Source organism: Primulina tabacum, chromosome 15 (genome assembly GCF_025594145.1).
Source record: "Primulina tabacum isolate GXHZ01 chromosome 15, ASM2559414v2, whole genome shotgun sequence".
Lineage (NCBI taxonomy): Eukaryota > Viridiplantae > Streptophyta > Magnoliopsida > Lamiales > Gesneriaceae > Primulina > Primulina tabacum.
Genome location: NC_134564.1, coordinates 36755785 through 36771512, shown reverse-complemented (window position 1 = coordinate 36771512; position 15728 = coordinate 36755785). Strand labels below are relative to the sequence as shown.

The window sequence follows — 15728 nt, the reverse complement described above, 5'->3', positions numbered from 1 at the left end:
GGCAGTCGAATGAGGCAGTGAGAACGCCGAATCAGAAACAGAATTGAGCTGGCAGAGAGCAATCAGAGCCTGGGCACCGGTTTCTTTGGATCTAGCGGTGATCTTTGAGTATCTGATTTGGGCAAGAGCTCCCGGCTTCAGATAAGTGTAGAACGACGTCGATGCAGCCAGTGACCTAAAACCGCCGCTTCGAACCCTTGTTTTCATGGTGGTTTTTGAGGGAAAACAAAGAGTAGGAAACCCTAGAGAGAGTGGAAATGGTCCTGAGAAAGTGGGGGAGATGGGGTTTTAAAATGGGTAATTGTGGTTTCTGAGGCGGGAAAAAGGATGGTGGCGGTCTCCTGTTGTGGCGCGGCTGATTTTTTTAAAAGTCATTTATGGTAGTTTTTGGCTGCAACAGGACGGGATATGTGCGAGTTTGTCATTTTCATTTTTATCGCCTTTATATTCGTCTCGATTTTCTTTTTTTCGGGTTTAGAGAATCTCCGAATTCGAAATGCGAGGATCAAATCATCATCCTCACCCTATTTTTATTTCGAAAATATTAATGAAACAAGACGATGATGGATTCGGGGAACTCATTATTATCTATTATTATTAGTTATAATATTATTATTATTAATATTTTAAAAAAATATTATTATTATTAATATTATTTTCGGGACGAGTTTGAGGAGAAGAATAGTAATCTCATATCCATTTCGAACTATTTTGAGAATTTTAAAAAATCCCCGAATCAGAAAAAATCGAGGATCTCCGTCTCTGTTTTGAGTTTTTTCCGTGGCTCCGAATCCGTGGAAAAAGTTGACATCCCTATTTTTGGCCTCCTGGGTTATATATATCAACATTTTACTATTTTTTCAAAATAATTTATTTATAAAATCATTGTTATTGTTGTTTAATACGTTGAATATTTGTTTTAAGATATGATATAAAATTTTAAAAATCAATCCAATTTTTACTTGTATTATATCATATAAAACCTTATTTGTACTCGATTTAAATTACATGAACTCTAACTTATTTGGACGAGCATCTCAACCTCGAGTTAAAATTCTATGGCTGAGCATGAGTTCATAACACTTCGAAAGTTGAACTCATTTATACCGTGTCAACTTAAAAAATATCTTATTATCGTTATCATTTGTAAACACGAAGATAAAACCACAACGTTGCAAAAGCAAATAGCACAAATATTATCTCAGGTATATTTTATTACACATATCGTTTGGTTCGAAATATTGGATGATATACGACTATCATGATGATTTATTAATTTAATATTTGAGACACTCGTGAGTAAAACAATAATTCGCAATCAGTTCGCATCAATGTCTAATATAATGGAGTAATTCAGACGGTCTCACAAATATTTATTCGTGAAATAGGTTAACTTTGTTCATATTTACTATAAAAATCAATATTTTTTATAGATAATCCAAATATAACATATGTCTCATAAAATCGATACATGACATCGTCTCACACAAGTTTTGTGAATATAATATACCTCATTATCCCCCCCCAAAAAAAAAAAGACAACAACATATCAATTTATAAGTGAAAAATTATATCTTCTGAAATTTTTTAAGTAATAACTAAGATCATTTTGGGCAGGTATTTCGCCTAATGAAATGTAACAAAGGCGATGCTTGTGTAATCTTATTTATTTTTTGTGGGTGTTTTCATTGTAAATTAAATAATATCGTTATAATTGAGTTAGGATGATCATATGTATTTTGTTATTTTAGCAAGGGTTAACGTGTATTAAAATTTTAAAAAAATATATAGTTAAGATATGATATAATAATTAAGTGATGTTAAAAATGATATTGGAAAATCTCAAATAAATTTTAAAACAAAATAATAATATCAATGGCAAAGTGGGCCCAATGACTGGGAACGATCGTCATTTTTTGTGCGGATTTAAGAATTTCTCCTCCATAATTTTAGCAAATTAATATCAACCACAGTAGCACCTCTGATCAAGCGACGTGGCAATATTATTCCATTAAAAATATTAAATAAAAGAATACTATTTTTATTTTTATATACCATAATATAATATATATTGGAAGAGTTTTGATTTGACAATTTGGATATATTTTATTTTATTAGTGCGCACGGACAAATATAAACACGATCAATCGACGACCTTCATGAGGTCAACGAAGTCAAAGAAAGTGATGGACAGTTCTGATTATTCGGATTACACAGCTTAGTATTCGGGATTTTTCGTCCTCTCAGCATATATGGAGCACTTTACATTTACACCACACACATCTGGGGACAGATCAAACGCAGTTTCAGCAGTACCATACCGTCTCTGCTAAATTTTCATGGGAACTCGAACCTCTGATTTTGTATTCAGTGATTTAAGATAGGAGCGGAGCGGAGCGGAGTGGAGGCGAGGTATAAGTACGAAAATGGAAGCTTCTCTGCCCTTGCCAAGGCCCATCAGTTGCAGAACATTTTTTGGCGGAGGAGTTACTCAGCTGAAGATTTCCCCACTTCTTGGGTTTTTGCCGAATGGAAACCCTAGCTCATTCTCAATAGTAAATCTTTACCTTAATGTCAATTTTTTTTAGTGTTATGTTTCTCTGATGATGAATGAGACCGTGCGTGGTATACACTTAACCCATACTCTGAATTCTTTATCTTATTTCTTTCTGTGATTTTTATCCGTATGTTTATTGTGTGTTGTAGCCGTTAATGCCGTGTGGCACTGGGGCTCGAATCTGCAATGTTTTCGCGGTGTGATTAGTTTTTTTTTTTTTTTTTTTTTTTGAGTTAGTGCTATGTGGGAGTGTGTTTCGATGGTATGTGGGACTGTGTTTCAATGGTAATTGCTTGCTCCCTGCAAATATTTATATCAATTCGTTTGGATTTCTTGAATGATGTCTTGTTGCGCTAAAAATCGGCTGGAGCGAGGGTTTTTTGAAGTATTTTAGAACATTTATATTATTGCAGTCCTCTGAATGGCAAAAGGCTCACAAAGCAACCAGGATCAGACATTCATTTACTGCTAGTGCCGGTTGGTTCTTTTGATTGATAGAAAAAAGTCTTTTTTGAATATCGGTTTCCTTTTTCTATGCTTTTCGTTTATCCATGTAATGCAGACTTTTCACGAAGAAGACACAGAAAAACTTCCACTCCGAAGTCTAAAGATTCCACACCGAGGGGATTTATGCCTAGAACACAACTACCTACAAGCACCCAGAGAAGGGATACAAAGAATAATGAGGAAAAGGAAGGTCCTGGCAATTCAGCATCCAATGATTTTGAGGGTTCCAACGCGAAAACAGCTGAAATGGAAATTGGAACTGATGACCAAGTGGTAGCCAACTTTAGTCAAGTACCAGAAGTTAAGGAGGAAAGTGAAAACAAGAGCAACAGCATAGACTTTGAAGCAGCATCAACCTACGGACCATTGTCTGATCGTAAAATAAGTCACTACGATGAAAAAGGAGCACTTCCGAAAGTGGTTGACAATGTGATGGAGCCAAAAAATGCAGAAAGATTTACAAAGAGCGAGGTCAGTATTTATGCAGGTAGAGCATAATTAACAAATCAATGCTTCATTTATCGGTGTTTCGAAAGTCGTAAAATATTGAGATATATGATGCAGGAAAAGGAGACATCAACTGCGGATATTGATATTCCTTTGTTTGAAAGAGTTGTTGGAGGAAAACAGAGATATATGGAACATGATGAAGCTTCATGGCACGAGAGTATCGAGGAAGAGGAATCCAGAGAAGCAAAGTCAACACACATGGCTGGAAAGAATGCTTCAGATGAAACAGATTCAAGAATAAATGAAAACAGAACTATTTCAAACACTGTGCAGCAGGCTGAAAGTACGAGAATTATTGATGATACTGGCATAAGTCGGTTTGTAAAGCCTGAGGCTGTTAAGGAAGATAACGTTTCAATCAGTGATGATGGTACGATAAGAGATCCTTTTCCAGCACTAAAGTTGGAGAGGGAAGAGAATTCACGTAAAGATGAAATAGATAAGCTTGCTGAGAAAAATTTCAAGGAAGGGAATAAAGTGTTTTGTTACCCTGAGGTTGCCAGACCTGATAAAGATATAGAAATTTTTTTTAACAGAAATCTCTCCATTTTGAAAAATGAACCTGCTGTTGTTATCATGGGAGCGTATAATGACTGGAAATGGAAGTCATTTAACATAAATTTGAACAAGAGCCATCTCAATGGGGATTGGTGGTCTTGCCAAGTGCATGTTCCTGAAGAAGCATACAGGATTGATTTCGTGTTCCATAATGGAAATGACGTATATGACAACAATGATGAGAAAGATTTTCATATTACTGTTGAAGGAGGGATGGATGTGTTTGATTTCGAAAATTTCTTGCTTGAAGAGAAACGCTTGGAGCAGGAGGAATTTGAAAGGCAAAAAGCTGAAAGGGAAAAAGAGGAAGAAGAAAAAAGACTCAAAGAAGCAGATATAGCGGCGAAAGAAGCTGATAGAGCTCATGCAAGAGAGGAAGTTGCAAAGAGTATGGGTGCGCTGAAAGAGTTAATGAAAAGGGGTGTGACATCTGCCAATAATATCTGGTATATAGAACCTAGTGAATTTGAAGGCGGAGATAAGGTCAAGCTTTACTATAACAAGAGCTCGGGACCACTTTCTGAAGCTACTGAAATATGGATTCATGGAGGGTATAATGGTTGGAAGGATGGACTGTCCATATTTTCAAAGCTCGTCAAATCTGAGAACAAGGATGGAGACTGGTGGTACACTGACGGTGAGTGTCAATGTGAAGTCTCTCAGTCTCTCTTACTTTCATCAAAATGAATCTTTGTTTTTTTTTGTGATTGTGTATGGTTTATGCTAAGCCTAATACATAGACGTCTCAAAGTTTACTGGGTTCATTTAGGATGTTGCACCTTATCCATGGTTAGGCTTGATGTACAGTGTACCGTACATATGATTTCTCTACTTTAAGCTTTCCTTCTTTTCAATTTACTTTTGTCCAGTTGCTTGGTTATTGACGGAGTTGACTAGTTCAAGTGCTGTGAGTTCAGAATCATGTAAAGGACAAATAAGTTGTCACACATAATATAAAATGCCTATCACCTTATATTTGCTATAACCGACTATTTTTTCCCTTTCTGTACGGCATCAAGTTTTCTGTCTGGTTCCATTGGTGACTCTTGAGCGTGAATACATTTTTTTAACTGTTTCTTCTATGACTATGCTCTTGTTTGGAATATTTTGAATGATCCTTTTTGGTGCCAGTGATCTCTCTGCATTTGTGGACATTTTATCATGTATCTATATATTTATATTAGCTGTATATCAGCTATGGCCCTTTTACGTTGTGCAAGTGAATCCTTTCTCGTGAGTTTTCAATTTATTGGAATTTCTTTGAACTTTTGGCGATTTATGTGCCTGTTCATACACATAATTTTTTATAAAAAGTTATTGCTAAGTATTAGTGCCGAAGTTTGAATGCGCATTTAAAAAATTGAACAATTCTTCGTACATACTAATAAATTTGACACTATCTTCCCTTGAATATTCTTCCTAAAGTATATGTTTAGTGCACTTCATTTATCACTCCCCTAGTTGAAATTGACCTGCATTGTTCGTCAAAGTAAGATTTCTTTTTGCAGTTGTTTTACCTGAACGAGCGCTAGTTTTGGACTGGGTTTTTGCTGATGGTTCACCTCAGAGAGCCACTGTTTATGACAATAATCGTCGCCAAGATTTTCATGCCATCGTCCCCAAAGCCAGTTTTGAGGAACTCGCATTGCTTGAGGAAGAACACATTTATAATAAACTTCAGACAGCAAGGCGGTTGAGAGAAGAAGCTATACAAGCTAAGGTCTGTTTTCTGGAATTTATATTTGAAGATGAAACTGTTAATATCTCAAATGTGATTTTTGGATGTCAGGAACAGATACTGAGTGCTTCTCATTGTTTTTGCAAGTACTTATTCTCTTTATTCTCTGTTCTTCATTCAACAGGTAAAAAAAACCGCTCGTATGAAATTGGAAACAAAGAAAAGAACTTTGAAAACATTTTTGTTGTCTCAAAAGCAAATTGTCTATACCGATCCCCTTGATGTCCGAGCTGGAAGCACAATTACCGTATTTTATGATCCCGCCAACACAGTCCTCAATGGGAAATCAGAAATCTGGTTGCTATATTCATTCAACCGCTGGACGCATCGTATGGGTCCATTCGCACCACAAATAATGTATCGTGATAAAAACGGTTCTCATCTCAAAGCAACTGGTGAGATCGAGTTGTGAAAATATCAGTGATAATTACATCTACCTTCCTTGAAGTTTGTCATAGTTACAAAATAATTCCATGATATATTAAATGTTACATTTACACTCCTTGGAGGTTTTTGAAAAACAACAAATAAATCTATACAAACACTCCCATCAAGTTTGTATTTATCTTACATTTTATACCCTTATGTTTGTGTTTATCTTATATTTTTGGGGGATAAATGTGAGAAAAATACGAATATGAGGGTTTGCATGGAATGTTAGATACCATCGGATTTATTTATTATTTTTCACGAATCTCAAGAGAGTTATATGTAATATTTAAATATACTTGAGTTTTTTTTGTTATCATGACAAATGTCAGGGTGGTAGATGGAAATGTTTATATCTGTATCTTTTCATCATAATAACAAATAACTGGAGGTTTTTTTCTTGTTGGTTTGATTCCTCTTATGAAAAAATCTCTACTTGTCTATTTTCACGGAAAACCTTGATGTCACACTGGCTTCCTGACTGCGAATGTGCAATAACATTTGCTTGAATGCATATGGTAATAATACAATTTCTGGTTGCGGTATTCAATATGGACAACGAAACGTGCTTGATATCTGAAGTTGTCTCTGTTGGCTGATGTGCCATGTGCCAACTTTTTGGACAATTTGTACATTTAGGTTTTCCGTGTCTTATCGTTTTTCTAGTTTTTGAAGTTCTTTATTTTATCAAAGTCCCTTCTTCTCTCCTCCACGTCTGGCTTCATTTTTGGCAGTCAAGGTTCCGTTGGATGCATACTCGATGGACTTTGTGTTCTCTGAAGGTAAGGACCGTGGAGTCTTTGACAACAAGAACGGTATGGACTATCACATACCCGTGCTTGGAGGAGTTGTGAAGGAACCACCAATGCACATTGTGCACATCGCAGTTGAAATGGCTCCTATTGCCAAGGTTGAGTGTCTTTTGATTAATTATATGTTGTCTTCAATTAATTTGTCATTATCAACTGCTGACATAAGCAACTAATCCAATATGATTAGAGTCTGCAAATTGAGTCAAGCTTGTTGGGTTGACCCGTCCCACCAAATAGGTGGGTTGGGTTGGGAATTTCCTGACCCGCGCATATGACGGGTTGGACCGCCCCTCCAAATGGTGGGTTGAGGCTGGTTGCGGGCCAGCCCACCTAATATAACTAAAATGGCTAGTCTCGCTTTGCCTCACCAAGTGGGCAGGATGGGTTGGCAATTTCCCAACCCACCCAAATGGTGGGCCGCCTTGCCCCACCAAATGGTGGGTTGTGGCAGGTTGCTGGTGGGCCAACCCTGCTGGCTCGTTTCGACGGCTCTATATGATAGAAGTTAGAATGGTTGTACCATCAATGAATACTGATTTTCCTTTTTCTTTTTTTCTGTATTTTTCATCTGTAGGAAGTGAAATGTTGGGGAGGAAATACCGACTTCAGGATTGTTAAAATATATAATTTGCACAAGTTTTTACTAATATAAAGAAATGGGCATTGGTGCAGATTTTATTATAGTTTGGCATCCATGTGGTTGGAGATTGGTGTTTGTGAAAAATATAAATCATGATTTTTTCGGCCTTCAGTAATTTGACAGCATACAGCCTCAGTAATTTGATCCAGCATCCAGACATTAATAAAGTAATGTTAAATATGTGGATTGATCTTTCTTTGTTGTGGTGTTTGCAATTTCTCCATTATGCTGGCTGTTGTCTTTGTAACCCAGCATACAGGCTCAGTAAAAATCGTGTAGATCGCCTTATGCTATTTATTTATTTTTATTGGCTCTTCCGTAAGGTAGGAAGTTTTGTTTTCCTTCTTTTTTCCAGTTTGTACAAGCCAATAATTTTGTGGGTTTTTTTATATATATAAAGAGAGGGTTATTTAGTTCTGGCCTATCTTGCTTGGTTTTTCTGTACTACTCATGTGATTTATCGGTAAGCATGTACATAAATGATTTTATTATGTTTTGAATTATATTTATCAATCATATTCTTGCAGGTTGGGGGACTTGGTGATGTCGTTACCAGCCTTTCTCGAGCTGTTCAGGACATGAATCATAACGTGGACATTATTCTTCCGAAGTACGATTGCTTGAAATTTGATCATGTAAGTTTTTCCATATGTGCTGCTTGAGTTCTGATAAACTAATACAAACGGATTTGACTAAGCTTCAAATTCCATCCATGGAAAAGCGCAGATGAATACTATTACATTCCAAAGTTTATACACCTTTTGCGAAAACCAGTGAATGTTGTGTGACATGTGATGGGAGAAGTATTGGCAAAACTGTAATTTATGTCTTTAGTGTGAAACTGCTAAAACGCGGCAAAAAATTCTTGATAATATTTATGGTGTCACTCATTGTTCTTATAATCTTCAGGAATTCAGGTTTATCTGCCCTTTCTTTATATCTACTTAATAGGAAGGTTTTTTATGACATTTTTCAGTACAGCTACTACAAACTATTTCTGAAGAATCATTTTGAAAATATGAAATGGAATGCAGCTTAGGTAGTTAGTTCAATCATGTTTGCTTTAATTTCTCCTCTATTTTGCCATCTCTACATATTTTCAAATAGGTGAAGGATTTACACTTTCATAAAAGCTACTTTTGGAGTGGGACTGAGATTAAAGTTTGGTCTGGGAAGGTGGAAGGCCTATCTGTCTATTTTTTGGAACCTCAGAACGGGTAACTTCTAGTCCCGCCCTCATGTTAATTGTGTGAAGGTGGGATGTTTTGTTTGAGGTTGTTGGTCATGTTTGCACTTAGAAAGCCAAGTTTTTATTTTATGGTTGTTTATAACATTTTATTGACTTGTTCTTTTTTGTTGTCGAGAAGATTCCAGCCATTGTGTTGATTATTTGATCATCAAGTCAACTAGTTCGTTCCTAGCCCATCCTGTTAATTTTGAAGCCTTCTGCGGCGGCTTGATTGGCACATTAAATTTTTTATATTCTTTCTTTCTGAATTGGGTGTTTAGTACAAATACCCTCGTTCCAGATTAAATTACTCTTATATAAGCGACATGCTTTCAAAATCGAGTGTCTAAAACTTTAGTCCTTTCACATTCTGATATTCGGGCTGTACCATTATCCCTGTTGACTAAAAGAATTATGTCAAATTTTTTCATTACCATTATTTATCACTATCTGAATGAATTTGAGAAATAAGTTACCTCTGCATATCTGTGTTTTTTTGGTTTCGTTTCGGGTAACTACAACATTCGAGTCTTCCTTGTTACTGGAACGCTATAGTTGTCCCAAATTTTGTTATTTTTTGCCATATGGTTCGGTCAGTTTTCATCATAGTTTTGGATTAAAGTAGATGAACGGCATTTTAGATTTTGATTTTATTCATAAATTTCAGATAGAAACCGTAGAGGTGTTGGATAGATCAATTAATGGATGGAGGTGTGTGTTTTTTTAAAGTTCTAGCCAGGAGAATTAAGGATAAACCCCTCACTTTTGTAGCTAAAAAATGAATCATTCTGTACCCTTTTAAGGAATGTATTTGAAATTATAACTCGGGTTTCTATGTGCATAGTCCTGAGGACAATGGTCAGATGATGCAAGTCTTCCAGATGCCACATGGAAACATAATTTTTATTATCTAATTCATGGACACACTTCAAGCTTTTTTTTAAGCTGAGTACACCTTTCAGTATACTAAATGTTGTACCATTTGATCTCTGTAAGCCTGCCTTTTTATTATTTTGAAGCACTTTATCATTAAAGGTTACTGGATCTAGCTAAATTATTTTTTTTGTCTTTCTTTTAGATTATTTTGTGTTGGTTGCATATACGGTCGCAATAATGATGGGGAAAGATTTGCTTTCTTTTGCCACGCGGCTCTTGAGTTTCTTCTGCAAGGTGGATTTCATCCGGTAAACTCTAATTCACATCAAATATCAAGTTTGATGTCTATACTCATGTGTCATTCATTCCTGACATGGTGCAAGCAATTTATCTGTACTCCCGATTGAGGAAGAGGCAAACTGGATTACTATGCTGAAACAAATTGTTCATGATTTGAACTTATGAGGCTTGCGAGTTTTTGCTTCCCTATTGATCTTTCGTTGCTGCTCATCTTGTTTGTCACTTTCATTGTCATCGTGTTGCCATAATCAGAATTACATGTGAATAGGAAGTTGCATGCAAGCTTGATAAAATGTGTGGCAGGATGTATGATTTTGATATTAAATATTACCTTTTTTAAGGAAACATGTATTGATCATTGTATCTATAAAATGATATATTTTTTAATTTGTGATAGAGCTATTTTCTTCGAGTATGTGCTTTTCATCTTTCATCTTTGATGACTTGTTCTAGAGCAATAAAACAGCAGACAAAGAAGCATGACATTTTCATTTCCTACGACTTCAATCTCCTTATGTGTTGCTTGCTGCTTTTTATATGCCAGGATATAATTCACTGTCATGATTGGTCTACTGCTCCAGTTGCATGGTTATTCAAGGATCAATACAGGCATTATGGTCTCAGTAAAGCCCGTGTTGTTTTCACCATACACAACCTTGAATTTGGAGCACAATTAATTGCTAAGGCCATGGAGTTCTCGGACAAGGCTACAACTGTAAGTTCCTCTGAGATCTTCAAATAAATGATTTAATGACTGGCGTACTTAATTGCTATTTTCAGCGGTTTCAACCTATGTTAATGTCTTGATGATTGGACACTATAAGAAGTGGAAGCAAAAATTGGAATTGCTGTTTACCTATTCTATTGTCTTGCCATAACTGGTTACGGTTCCTTCAGGTGTCCCCTACTTATGCACGGGAGATTTCGAGAAATCCTTCCATAGCCCCTCACATTTTCAAGTTCCATGGTATTTTGAATGGAATTGACCCGGACATATGGGATCCATACAATGATAAGTTCATCCCGGTGAGCAAATTACATTTTAAACTGTCTTTCATTTCGGGCTGCAGGAGGTGAGATAGATGAATTGAAATTACTTTGTTACTAGTGTATACTTGTTTCCGCTGACGTTCCATATCCGTGTGCTTGAGTTGGAAAAAGATGTATATTGCTTTGCCTTTAATTACCAATATTGTTTTGCCTCTAATTACCATATCGGTTCACGTAAAACTGGTTGAGAGTGATGTTATTATACTTCATAGCTTGGTAATGAAAACTATTACCTAGAGGATGTCTGGCATGTTTTTACATGAAATGATGATGGATGTCATATTTCTCTCTGTTTCTCATCCTATTTAATTCTAGTGTTCATGAATGATTGGCCTATTCTCCTCTTTCCATTTGGGATCCATTTCTTTTTATTTATTTGAACCATTTATTGAAATACTATTCAATTAATTTTAATGATCATGAAGTATGATGATTTCAGACCATTCATTTTACGTATGTGATGCTTATAGTTCAGATTTTAATATTACACTCATTTGTTTGTTTCCTGGTACGAAACTCAAGCATACCAATTACAGGTGTCCTATACTTCAGAAAATGTGGTTGAAGGCAAAAAAGCTGCCAAGGAAGCTTTGCAGCAAAAGCTTGGGTTGAGAATAGCCGATTTGCCCTTGATAGGAATAATTAGTCGCTTGACTCACCAAAAGGGAATCCACCTCATCAAACATGCCATCTGGCGCACACTGGAACGCGGTGGACAGGTTTGTCTAATTTTTCTGTTGAATCTACTCCTTCAGTGTCTTTTTTGGGTTGTTCATTGAGAGAATGCACTTTAAGGAAAGAATATTATTGATATTTGGAGAACTAAATCTCTTTCTTTTGAAGTGTTAAAAAGATTCATACTATTACACATCTGAGATGTAGAATAATTGAGAGAAAGATATTCTAAGGATAAATATGGTGAGGTGGTAAAACAAGACAGCAATGGGATAGTTAACATTGTGAAGAAAAAACCCATTATCGGAAAAGGAAGAATACTAAAGTCCAATTGACAGACTAATTTACACAATCGGATTTATTTTCGGCTGAAACATCAATTCCTGCAAATCCTATAAAGAAGATCAATTTATTACTTTCAAAATTGTTCAATAACTGCGATGTTTTATGTCTAGTAGTTCAATTTGTTATTTGTTTGAATTGAATTGCATGGGTTTGTTTGGGCCATTGAATGAACTGCTATTCCTTTGCCATGGTCTATTGATTTATGTTTTGCTCCTGTCCTCACACAGATTCTTCCTCGATGTGTTATTGACATATTTGCAAGTGTGCAAAGCTTGTCCTTCAGTTTTAGATCAAGAGCATTTTTCTAATGCTTGAAGTTGTTTTTGTTGAATATTTTGAGATTTTTTTGGGAAACAAATGAGATATCAACTTACTATTTGCTATACTGAGAGTGAGCTTTTTGATAGGTTGTTTTGTTGGGTTCAGCTCCTGATCATCGGATCCAGAATGATTTTGTTAATTTGGCAAACCAATTGCATTCTTCATATAATGATCGTGCACGCCTATGCCTATCATATGACGAGCCTCTTTCTCACTTGGTATTTTCTCGTGGAAATTAGTTATTTTCCTTCCTTGTATGTTTGCAGATTTTATGTGCAAGATACATTTTCACCTACTTTTATTTGTATATTTCCCAGATATATGCTGGTGCAGATTTCATTTTGGTCCCTTCAATATTCGAACCATGTGGACTTACTCAACTCACAGCCATGAGATACGGGTCAATTCCTATTGTTCGTAAAACTGGTGGTAAGTGAATTAAAAAAAAAACTAGCAGTAAGTTGTTTCAGTTAGATGGTTTTTTAAAGCTCTTATCTATCTAGCAGTTCCAAGTCGGTGCGAGTGAAAGATCTTGCTGACTAACTAACCAACCATCTGCGTAGAATATGCATGATGTTCCTTGGTGGCATTTTTCTTCGTTGCTTATCTTCACATCAACTCATTTAAGCTGGTCTTTACAAAATTTACCTTGCAGGACTATATGATACTGTTTTTGATGCTGACCATGATAAAGAAAGAGCACAAGGTCATGGTCTTGAACCGAATGGATTTAATTTTGATGGTGCAGATGCTGCCGGTGTTGATTATGCTCTTAATAGGTAAGTAGGCACAGTTTCATGTTTTCTTAGTTTTTTTTATGGTGCACCACAGATAGTTGCATTTCTATCTAGCCTGGTATGACATTTTGGCTTCATCTCGAAAGAAAGGATTAGTTTCTGAAGATTTCACCGATGATTCTTAAATCACTGCCATGTGATTGAATTTGGGCCCTTGTGTCAACTAAACATGGGAAACTGAAAAAACACAGTTTACCTAATCGGTATCATTTGAAACTGTTTAAATTTGCGGTTGAACATGTGAACGAATAAAAGAGAACGAATATATTTCTACAGGATTGATGCGTAAAAGTATTATATGACTCATTCCATACCGGGAAAAAATGTTGTATAAAGAAGATAATTGGGAAATTGCATGTGATTGAGAAGAGATGATCCTCTATAAGGTTTTCTGTTTCATATTGATAAAGTTTTATCTTGCTTGAATGGGAAGACTCACCATGTTTTCTGTTGTTAGAGCAATATCTGCTTGGTACGATGGTAGAGAGTGGTTGAATTCTTTATGCAAGCAAGTTATGGAGCAAGACTGGTCTTGGAATCGTCCTGCTCTCGATTATCTGGAGCTCTACCATGCTGCTCGGAAATGAGAACGATCGATCATAATTCATACGGTGGGTTTTGTACAGCTTTAGTCACAATTTCCATTTCTGGTAAGATTTCATGTTTTAAAATATATTTAATAAATCTGCAAGATATCGCCACTGTAAATACTCTCTTATCATTCAGCCAGTTTTATTTACGTTGTAAGATGATAATATTCATTTATTTTTAGAGTAAAATTCATAAATTTACATTAGAAAATAGTTGTTGAAATGATGGTTATGTGACTAAAGAGTTTTGAGTGATTTGTTTCTGTTGAAAAGATGGGGATTTTAGAGGAGGCAAGAGTTGAAAATAAAAAAGAAAAGTGAGTCGAAGTTGACTGAAATGGGCAATGGGTTAGCATGGTGCATTTTCGTGCTCCTAATTGATCTCGTTAAAAGAGAGTATAGACTTATGTTTTGATATATGCTTGATTTACGTCCGATTAAATTTCTTAATTGGAAATCACTTTGGCAAAACATGCTCGATAAGTTTCAAATGGCCAACTTGATTTCGGAAGCCCTTCTATTTTACTTGTAATAAATAATGATAAATATATGATGATATGATTGCACGTTGGACCCAAAAGGGGTTAGTATATGGGTCTACGTTATCTCACTACATGCCTTTTTGGGCGCAGTTATCCGCCATATGTTTGCTCCACAATAATAATATAAAAGGGTTTTTAATAAAGAATTTACTAACTTTACCTGTTTGGAGTTGTCGATTATGTCTTATCAACTAAATTGTTAAACAGGATTAACATCATAAGGTGTAGGGTCATAGGGAGCGATCCAACAAAGAGGAATGAGGACATTTTAATATTTTACACAATTTGTTTAAAAGTTTATATCATTTATCCCCAATAAAATGAGTATTCGTTCACTCTCCTTCTCCCATGCTAAATTTTTCCTCCTCCCTTTATCACTGGAAACATTACAAATCAATGAATTTGAAATTTTTAAATGAAATTTCAATAATAAGTAATGTGTATTTTCAAATATATTGAAGATGAGAAAATTCATCCAATCAAATCGTTTTTCGAAACAAAGTTGTCCTTAAACCAAATCTATCAAGTGCAACTTTAGTATTTTTGTGGCCGTATTTCGTTCCGTGAAGTTATTAAATTCTTTGCTTCAACTATCAGTGCCCGCTGACAGGATAATGTATTATAAACTTTGCTTTAATATTTTAATGTCACCCATAATAAGCACTGCCCTACAATAATATGCTCTTGATTACTGATTTTGAAATCAGCCATATTGGCTCTTGACTACTAGTGATGGCCCTCGTTTAACTACGAAAACTCCGCAACTACAGAGAATTACTCCGAGGTATAACATATGTCGCCCACCGAATAGCAAAAGAAACAAAATAGGAACAAAAAAAATCAAGTTTACGTTGAAATTGAAATTTTTTTCCTTTAACGTAAAGAAAATTTCAAAAAAAAAGTGTTTCTCATTTTATTGTTAGATAAATATTAACAAACTCTTTTATTTTCGTTATTTGAAAAAGAAAGTTAAAAGTGTGTTTGGTATTATTAATTGCCAAAATCGAAAGGTGGTCATCTCCCTATCTACCTAAAGCAACATTGAATTTGTGATTAGAATTGAGGGGACCTCTCATCCTTGCAATACTTTCTTTTAGGCTATAACACATAAATGTCACCAAGACCCTGTGATATACCCCCCCACTCACTTCAGATATTATCAATAACGCCAAAAACTGAAGGGTCCGGCCCAGCACTCGTACTATATACCGGGGGGTTAGTGAAATTTACTGTCTTTTTATTAGTTGTGATGT

The 15728-nt window shown here is 35.5% G+C and overlaps 1 protein-coding gene across 3 annotated transcripts; it reads left to right on the top strand.

The window, feature by feature from the left end:
* Positions 1–2261: 2261 nt before the first annotated feature.
* On the top strand, positions 2262–14271 carry LOC142526423 (soluble starch synthase 3, chloroplastic/amyloplastic). 3 transcript variants are annotated; one of them, XM_075630817.1, is made up of 17 exons: positions 2262–2555; positions 2971–3034; positions 3120–3535; positions 3629–4769; positions 5641–5852; positions 5995–6265; positions 7034–7209; positions 8279–8386; positions 8859–8968; positions 10058–10163; positions 10700–10870; positions 11053–11181; positions 11742–11924; positions 12633–12764; positions 12864–12975; positions 13202–13325; positions 13801–14271. In XM_075630817.1, the coding sequence occupies exons 1-17, from the start codon at positions 2427–2429 to the stop codon at positions 13928–13930; spliced, it is 3714 nt and encodes a 1237-aa protein (XP_075486932.1). In that variant the 5' UTR covers positions 2262–2426; the 3' UTR covers positions 13931–14271. The 3 variants fall into 3 exon arrangements, with proteins under 3 accessions (XP_075486932.1, XP_075486933.1, XP_075486934.1); XM_075630818.1 differs by lacking the exon at positions 2262–2555 and adding an exon at positions 2807–2842; XM_075630819.1 differs by lacking the exons at positions 2262–2555; positions 2971–3034 and having other exon boundaries at positions 3290–3551.
* The last annotated feature ends 1457 nt before the right edge of the window (positions 14272–15728 follow it).